Below are 9902 nucleotides of genomic sequence, written 5' to 3' on the forward strand. Positions count from 1 at the left end.
TGTTCTTACATTTTTTTTTGTTTATTTATAAATATACAAGAGTTGTTACATTCTTGTATAGCCACTAGTACGCGTAGCGTTTCGGGCCAGTCCTTAATCCTATATTTCCCGGAATATCGACCCGCCAAATCATTCAACAACCAGGTATCCATTCACTGCTGGGTGAATAAAGGCTACAGTTAAGGATTGGCGCCCAGTCAATCCTCCCCGGCCAGGATACGAACCCATGACAAAGCGCTCGCGTTTTGCCAGATTGGACTACAAATAGCGAATTGGGCTACTTTTGAGAGCCCCGCGCTCCCAAATTTTTAATTTCGCTACTTGCTACTTTTTGGGCTAATTTAAAAGTAAGATGTGCTAATTTGGGAACATTTAAAAATGTACAATTGCGAGTTACATGAAAGTAACTAAGCAATAAATAATTGTAATTAATAATAATTGTAAATATTAATTAATACTAAATAATATTATTTAATACTAAATAATATTATTTAATAAATTAGTCCCAATTCAATGCAGAGTTTTCTTCCAAGTACAGAAACTTGTAAATATAAATACAAGATAATAGATAGATCGATAAATAAATAGACAACTTTCACATATTGCACCAAGTAATGGCGAGAAGAAAAAAACTAGACAGTATACATTACATTTGAAATTAATAATGGATGAATGGTAATAAATTGGTGTATGTATGTATGTTTTTTTTTTTAATGACTGTTTGTCGACCGAATTGTATTTGTGCTGCTTTTTCAGCCATATTCCCCCCTTTTTATCTCTTTTTTATTTGTTCTCAACTCATTTTATTCTTTATGCTCAATTAGTATTAAGCTTTAGTCATTTAAGTTTTTCATGCCCGAAACGCTTTGCGTAATAGTGGCTTTAGGCATTGTATGTACTAGCCCTATCTATAAATCCATCACTCTTTGTAAAATCTCTTGTATGTATGTACCTTACCTAAATAAACATTTGATTTTTGATTTGATTTATACCAGACAAAGTCCATTTAATGGCAGAATTTAGCCATTTTGTGCAAAAACTTTTACATCTCATGTTATTAATTATAACAGTAATCGAAAAAAGTCATAGTTTGTATAAGAGATGAAACAGCGAGCCATGAGCTAGAGCGATATGCTGAGTCCATAAGGAGGCCGAGCTTCTAGAAATACCTTCCTGTGATTGGCTGTTGCGGGGAATACCAACATTCTTTTATGAATAAAATTTAAACTAAGAAATAGGTCCTTGTGCACAACAACAAGGTTGTTGTGAAAAAGAACAACAATTTCTGTTTTGCACCTGACAGAAATCTCCATCTAACTGAATAATTTACTCGAATAAGAGGGCAGAGCAGAGTATCATTATTTGTGTCAAGGCAACCCCCAATAATAACGTCCCAAGTTAGGTAGCCAGCCCAGGTTTCTGTAACACCCGTTACATCCTGCAGTATTTAATTATCACTATATTATTACTTTTAAATACTTAATATTTCACTTTTTAGGTAGATTAAAGTTGAAGCAGAATGTCATAAGCAAGGATGGTGTGCTGAATAAAGATGATTTATTAAGTGGATGGAGCCTTTAGCTGATCCCTTCCTGTGATTGGCTGTTGTGTGAATGTCAACAAAGAGTTTCTACCAATGAGATGCCATTTATTATGCACCCCATACCATCTGTGGGCGGAGCTTGGAACCTCCTACCCGAGCACAACCCGCCTTATGGGTTGCTGTTTGGCTATTTATAGTGCGTTGGAAAAGCAACAGATGGCGTTAGTGGTATTTTGTGGGGTAATTTGTTATAAGTGTAATTTGGTGTCAACAGATGGCGTAAGCTGTATCTTATGGCCATTATTGACCAGCCAGTTGATAGTGTTCTCTTCTGCCGACAGATGGCATCAGCTGTGTTATTATTACTTCCGAATTCCCTTTAAACACTGATCTACAAATCCCTTGGCTTATGATAAGGTTTTATACCATTTATGAAAAGTATTAGATAACTGGAGTTACGCAATTACTTTTATTTATAAATTGTTCAGGATATCATCATATCACGTTTGGTTAGGACGTACTGCTCTCGATTGATGAAGATTAAGCCACCCAAGAGGTGGCACGGGCATGAATAGCCCGTAAATACTGCTCTTGTAATATTATTCAGGGGGGTGGGGGAACTATCAAGTGAAAGCGCCAAGCCATTACGACTATATAGCACTCGGAAGGGATCAGGATACGGATTTGGGATGGAACGGGGGAAAGGAATGGTGCCCAACCTCTTGGGCGCACCATCTGGTCACCATTTGGTCCGGGAGACATCTCCAGTCACGTAGGGTGCAGTCGCACCTCCACAGATCTCCAGTATCAGCTTTTGATACTGGTAATGGCTTAAAAGGGCCGCCACTTACGGGCTATTCATGCCCGTGCCATCTTTTGGGTGGCTTAATCTTCATCAATCAATCAATCTCTTGGGCGGTCGGGGATTGAACGCGGACCTGTAGGAAACGAGACCGTCGCTCTACCGTATGTACCTCTTAATATATGTTATGTACTCTCGCAACCCAATGTACCTTCTTGTATATAAATAAATAGATTTCAACTGTAAGGGGGTATGGTTTGCACCTTGTTATTCTAATAATGGATAAATAATTCTAATAATGGAAGCGCTAATTATATGAACAAGTGCCATGTATTTATTCAGACAATAACAACAGCGAACACAAACCAGCGCATATACGAACGGAATGGTTTGTATGTACAAACTTCTCAGTGAACGAAGTTGTTTCTAGCCCGGTATCCGAAATTGCAGTATACGACTTGACCAGTCCCCGTTTTCTTTACTTCCTTGAGGCACTTGTAGTCACTTCCTTAAGATTTTAACTTGTTTAGCTAAATGAATTGTGGGGTTCAGTCCCTGAGCCCATTATGTGCCTCTGTAACCCTTTCCACTACCGCCCACAAGATGGGTATGGGGTGCATAATAAATGAACTTAACTAACTCCTTAAGTCAAAGGTACGCTTGTTCCAAGGGTTTGTTCAAAGGTACGCTTGTTCCTAGGGTTTGTTCAAAGGTATGCTTGTTCCAAGGGTTTGTTCAAAGGTATGCTTGTTCCTAGGGTTTGTTCAAAGGTACGCTTGTTCCTAGGGTTTGTTCAAAGGTACGCTTGTTCCAAGGGTTTGTTCAAAGGTATGCTTGTTCCTAGGGTTTGTTCAAAGGTACGCTTGTTCCAAGGGTTTGTTCAAAGGTACGCTTGTTCCAAGGGTTTGTTCAAAGGTACGCTTGTTCCTAGGGTTTGTTCAAAGGTACGCTTGTTCCTAGGGTTTGTTCAAAGGTATGCTTGTTCCTAGGGTTTGTTCAAAGGTACGCTTGTTCCAAGGGTTTGTTCAAAGGTACGCTTGTTCCTAGGGTTTGTTCAAAGGTATGCTTGTTCCTAGGGTTTGTTCAAAGGTACGCTTGTTCCAAGGGTTTGTTCAAAGGTACGCTTGTTCCTAGGGTTTGTTCAAAGGTATGCTTGTTCCTAGGGTTTGTTCAAAGGTACGCTTGTTCCTAGGGTTTGTTCAAAGGTACGCTTGTTCCTAGGGTTTGTTCAAAGGTATGCTTGTTCCTAGGGTTTGTTCAAAGGTACGCTTGTTCCTAGGGTTTGTTCAAAGGTACGCTTGTTCCTAGGGTTTGTTCAAAGGTACGCTTGTTCCTAGGGTTTGTTTGTTCATAATTATGCTTATTCCTAGGGTTTGGTTAGCATTTTTTTACTGCCACTCCCACTTGTTGTGCAACTTTTAGTGAATGATGGATTTTGACTCCATGGTCCTTTTTCTTCATCAATCTGCAGTAATGTAATGTTATTACTTTGGTAGTTGTGGAGTGGGTTGTTATGCCCCACATGCAGTCTTGCGTTTTCAATATAAAAAAATTGCCAGTCTCTGACCATTTGTGGAGTTATGTAATTTATTTGTAAGGCTTTAATATCATTTTCATTTCCCACTCTATCATAGATCTTAGTGTCATCTGTAAATTTAATGATGTGGTTTGTAATATTCTCATCTCTCATTGATATACTGTATATGACAAAAAGGGTTGACCTCAAAATAGATCTCTGTGGTACCCCACTCAGCACATTTATCTAGTCTGATTCATTCACATTTAATAAAACTCTCTGCTTTCTTTATTTTAACCATTGTAGTATTCTAACATTTATTCCATGTGCCTGTAATTTTTTTGCCAGTCTATCATGTGGTACCTTATCAAAAGCTTAAGCAAAATCCATGTACAGACTGTATACTGCATCCACTGGACGTCCTTTGTCTGAGTAGCTGGTTACCGTTTCCAAAAGAATGTGAGCTGGTTAGAAAGACAGGATCTATTTTTAACATAGCCATGTTGAGGCAATTTTATGTATTTAAATATACAGTATTGTATGTTTATACTGAAACATTCATAATTGATAAAAGTATACATCTTTATTTGTAAAAATGTGCAATACATAAAATGAGTTGGCAAAAGTATAATGGGTCTCGCTAATGAAGGGTCAACTAAATTGGGAAAGGTGCTGTATGTGTAAAATGATTGGGTCACCTGAGGTAATCGAAATAGTTGCAGGAAATAGATACTGTACAATGAAAACAATGTGCAACAAAGAAATAATTCACATTGTTGGAGACCGGGAAGCCTGTACTTAGACTTTACCTCTGTCCCAACCCGTTCTCTCAACTAATACAACATTAAGTAACCAATGTTCTACATGTAACGTGCTATGAAAAGTAGCACCTCGCAAAACCCTATTTTCTGTGAATCAGTTGGTTAGGTTAGGTGGGTTTGTGCATTTTTAGTTTCGTTGGGATGTTGGGTTTTGTACATTGTGGTGAATTGAGAGAATGGACTGAATGTCTCCTTACAATAATACTGTATTAATTTTATTTAAACAAACATACAAAAGAATAATCCATTGCTTTTAAGAGAGCAATAGTGATTTTTGCAACCATTATAAACCAAATTACAGTTAGCATTTTTGGCAAGACTTAATATTAAGACATCAAGAGGAAAATGCAACAATAATAATTATGAGTTAAAAGTTTAAATAACCTAAAACTAGTGCATACACTTTACGGAATGAATATCGATTATAATAACAGAATAAATTTAAATTGTAGTTTTGTATGCATTAGTAATAATTCATTAAGATTATCAAATCAAATCAAATCAAATGTTTCTAATTACTGTTTCTGATTACTGTTCTGTGTAAACTTTACAAACTCTCATTAATACTCTGTAAAAAATTATAGCAAAACCTATGATTTGCAATTCACTATTGTAATAATAATTCATCAAATATCAATGAAAGTTTGTAAAGTTTTATAAAGTACTGTACATAAACTCTTAATTACTTAATGTTAGTAATTATTTAAATTTTGCTATAGAAAACAATAAACAGGATATTTAATTAAGGTTCCTGTGGCTCCTTAGTGTTTACTGCCATGCAAGATCCACCCAATTCAGTCCATGCAAGGCCCTTGCGAGTCATATATAAGCCTACCGGGAACCACAGGCTAAAACCTTGCTGCCCCTCTAAAGAAGCACAAAGAGCAGGGGGGATCGTAGATCACGAACCAAGAAAAGGCCACCAGATAGCCCCAAGAACTCTTTAAAATTGGGTTGTTCCCAGATGCCTCGGGTCTGGGTTGAGGTATTGTGCCACACTCGCTTTGCCTCCCAGGGTTGTTGGTTGGGTTCACACCCTGTGCTCAGTGTTAAAGATGTGGGATGATTCTTTGTGGTAGGTCCTTCAGGGTTGAGGGTGGGATGGTTCCTCTTCCTCCAGTTCCACTCTGATGGCTCCCAGTAGTTCTTTCTCTGCACTGCTGGGGGATCACTTCGGTCTTTCTTCCCTTTTGGGGCTGGGCTCTTCGTGTGGCTCGAGATTCTGATACTTCATGTACTTTCATGATACTTCATTGTTTTACCTGCTTTTCTGGTGACTTTCCTGGTGGTGATCATAACAATCCTCTGCCTTTGTGAAGGGGTGTGGTTCTGGCTCCAGGTTCTCGGTAGGTCAACAAAACTCTAAAGACTGATGTGACTATGTATGGCAAGTTATCTCGGCGAGTTAGTGTCAGGGAGCCACCAAGAGGCTCCCCCAGGAAAGGGGCATTTCACTACATTCAATATTCTATTTACATTTCAAGTTATGTCCTCTTATGGGGCATAAGAGTCTTGTTCTTGCTCCCATCTCTTTAAAATTCCTTTTTTTTTATTTACCTTACCACAGCTCTAAGTATCTTATATTGTGTGACCATATTCTCTCTGCATTATGTTCTCCAGTGTTGTTAGCACACCTTGTATAATGACACACATGTAATTTGGACAATTTATATACTCTATTTAAATAAATTCACTTTAGGGTCATACTAAAATTTTGTTGAGTTTTTTTTTTTTATTAATTTATATTTTGAATGCAGATTTTCTTATTTCTTCCTTTAAGCTACGGTTGTGGAAAACCATCAAGACTCTACATTTCAACACCACTTATTAATGTGTGCAGCATAATGGTTAGAGTATTAGTAAAACATATGCTTGCACCCTGGGCATAACCTATGCCTATCTTTTAGTTCTCGTTATTATAGTTCTAGGATATACAGAGGGTAATATTCCTGTTTATCATATTTAACGAATATTTTTGGGGAACTCGTGCTGTCTACTGTTGTATCATACAATTCGTTAGTGGCAGGATTTATTGGTGGACGAGTCATGGATGCATTTCCTTTGGTCACTTTCCCAACTATTACTTCAGCCAGCAGCAGAACTTTATGGCCAAAAATGTTGGATTGAGAATATTTCATAGAAAACGCAGCACTGTGGAAGAAAAATTAAGAATTCAACAATATATTTTTTTATTAATTGTTATTAATTTTATTCTATTTTGCTGTCATTGGAACACTTATTCTGCACATATCTTTTAAAAAATGTAAGAAATCTCAATTTAAGAAAAACTAAAATTTACTCAAGTCTTTCACTAACTAAAAGGTTGAATTAAGACATCTAAGTAATTGTAATCTTTGATGAATTATTAAATCTTCTATTGGGATCTTAACTCTTTCAAAGCCAGTGAACAAAAACAGCATTTGTATTGTGTACAGAAAATTTCAAAACATAAACAAAGGCTAAGCATTTAAATGAAAAGCACCTTTCTGAGTAGGTAATTTGGTTGCTCCCTAAGGAAAGATTCCAGTCTCAGCTGTACCCTTAACATGTAGTCATTGTCATTTGTTGATCACCATGGCTACTGCTGTAAGGGTTGGACCTATAACAGTGTAAAGGCATGTATACCAGTAAAAGCTAGTTGTATTGAGTGAAAAGTGAGAAAACCTTTCATGGGTATAAGGTAGAAATTTTTAAAGTCATACAAAAAAAGCTAAATGGATGCTTAGCTCATCTATTTGTTGGTCAAAAGATGCATTCTCACAAGAGGAAAATTAAAGAAATATAGGGTCTTAATTGAGCACAACCCTGCCTGGCATGTCCAACCCTCACACTGTCCAATCACTCTGTACATAATAGTACCAACAATAAGGAATTGTTAGTACTGTACATAATAAAGCAGCAGACACCTGATGTCCTCCCCCCCCCCCCAACAAGGAAAGAAGCCCCTGACCAGACAGGGGCAATGACAAGTAGAGAAGAAATATGGTGAAGAAACATACGACTTAATAATGGTCCCAGACAGACCGAAACATCAATGTTTCTTCATCTTCTGGTGTACGGTTTGGTCATCAAGTAGAGAAGAAACTCGGTAGTCACAAGCAGTCGAGGCAAACAATACTCAAGGTTTACACAAGAGCCATGGAGGGAAGCCTTCTCAGAAACCCCTAATAGTATTTATTAGGTAATGGAATATTACAGACGTTCATGCAATACAGTATAGCAAAAAGGTTTTAATCATATGGTTGTCGAGCTAACATGGCAGTTTGCTTGAGGACTGCATACAGTGAGAGGAGCCAGGACCCATGCTGGACTACTGCAGTTTTAGCTAGTACAAAAGCCTCAAAAGTGTCCCTGGGTACCACACATGAAGGCTCTTGCTACCATGTATCATATTAAATCACACACACAAAAAAAATACAATGATCAGGCATATCACTAATAACTAAGTTTTTCTAAAAAAAAAGTGCTATAATTTGAAATTATTAATACAAATTTGTCCAATATTTTGTGGGGGCACAAAATAGGAGTTACCTTAAACTCTTCTACTGGTGATGTGAAAATATTGGCATACAGGAAATAAACTAATCAAAACAACATACAGAAACTCACCTGTTTGAGAAGTAGGTCCCTCTGCCATATAACTGTCCAACATTTGAGCCATGCAGCCTCCAATCAAAATTTTCCCGGCTGATATTATCTACATATTCAGATTTTGTCCCGTGGAAGAGTTTTTGAACATTTATTTTTCCTTTCTCACCGTATTTAAGAGACAATTCATCTTGCTTATTTTGAAAAGGTCGCCACAAAAAGGGGTTCTGAATCCTCTTGATTGCTGTCGGTCGAGCAGAAGGCAAGGTAGCTAGTAACAGAGTCATAACATCACGATATTCTTGGCTAGATGTGTCCAATGTTATCTGCACCATGGTGTCAGTATCCTTCATGACACTCCAAGAAGAGGGCAAATTGTCCTTCTTGCTCTTTGGATTAATTTTTGTGCTTTGCTTTTTTACAGGTCTTCTTCGTATTAATCTTACCTTACCAGTGCTCAAATTTGTCTGCTTCATCCCAATAAAATCTAACTGATATTGAAATTTTGAGTTATTGAAAGTCATTGGGGAAGAGGGATTTGTAACAAAGCACAGCTCAATCTCATGTGACTTTACACTAGAAATCAGATGAGTGTGGCCACAACTGTCAGCTTCACCATATTTGATCCACTTGTTGTTTTCGTCCTGAAAGAACCATTCATACACAGTTGCCTTTGCACTCTTTGACGTGGCTGCTGATTGTGTCGACAATCTACGAATATCCATCATAACTACTGGAGAACCAACTTTTGTCACGCTTCTTAACTTCATAGTTTCTAAATCTGCTTCCCACTGCTGAGTTCCAAGAATCTTTAACATTCCAGTACCACTGTTCCCCAACATTATGGGGTTCAGAAGGGATAGTCTTACAGAATCCTTTGTCACATCCTCAAAGGCATCCTCAATTTCTTTTGAGTGAAAATTGCGTAAATTATACCAACTGGAATCATGCAGTACCTGCCACTGACTCGTACATTTGGCATGAAGTCTGAGGCATCCACTTTCTTCATGCATACAGCGTTTGTCAATAGAGTAAACACAAATCTCTGGGATTTCTACATTTCCTTGATGATAATAAGACCAACAGGTGGTTTGTTGACCTGGAGGCTTCTGATCTTGTTTCCTTCCTGGTGGATGTGGAGTCTTTTTCCCTCTACCTTGACTGTGTTGCTGGCATGACTTAGCTGGTTTATTATTATTATGCAAACCTCTGGTTCTTCCACTGTCCCTTGAATTATCATGGTGATTTTGATCTATGCCAAAGTTCAAATCCTAAAAATATAAGAAATATGACTCATTACTACCTGAAAAGTTTATTAATTAAATATCATAGCATACATGACAAATAACATCAATTAGATATTAATTGCATCAGTGAGATTTATACCTATACTGTAGGGACACTTAATGGCTTATTGATGAACCATTAACTTGCTGTTTTGGAAAAAAAATCCAAAATTTATTTTCAATTAGTTTTCATTTTCAAATTACGTCCATTATCAGCCATACAGGCAAACAGCCAAATTCAGACATAATTTGTAAAAGGACAGGTTGGTCACTCATGCAGTTACTGATCAGACCCACTGGTACTTAACCTTTGAACTGCATGCCTGTTATTCAAATAAAATAAAAA

General features: G+C 37.4%; 1 protein-coding gene across 7 annotated transcripts in view; it reads right to left on the minus strand.

Annotated features, from left to right (window-relative positions):
* Positions 1-4424: 4424 nt before the first annotated feature.
* The window catches only part of LOC123745587 (protein mono-ADP-ribosyltransferase PARP11), a 10209-nt gene continuing 4731 nt past the window's right edge, over positions 4425-9902 (minus strand). For all 7 annotated transcript variants that reach the window (XM_045726269.2, XM_069312080.1, XM_045726270.2 and 4 more), the window contains 2 exons: positions 8292-9541; positions 4425-6833 (listed from right to left, as the gene is read on the minus strand). In XM_045726269.2, the coding sequence (XP_045582225.1) occupies positions 6599-6833; positions 8292-9541 (1485 nt within the window). In that variant the 3' untranslated portion in view covers positions 4425-6598. The remainder of the gene's footprint in view (positions 6834-8291; positions 9542-9902) is intronic.

The sequence above is a fragment of the Procambarus clarkii genome, chromosome 71, assembly GCF_040958095.1.
Source record: "Procambarus clarkii isolate CNS0578487 chromosome 71, FALCON_Pclarkii_2.0, whole genome shotgun sequence".
Classification (NCBI taxonomy): domain Eukaryota; kingdom Metazoa; phylum Arthropoda; class Malacostraca; order Decapoda; family Cambaridae; genus Procambarus; species Procambarus clarkii.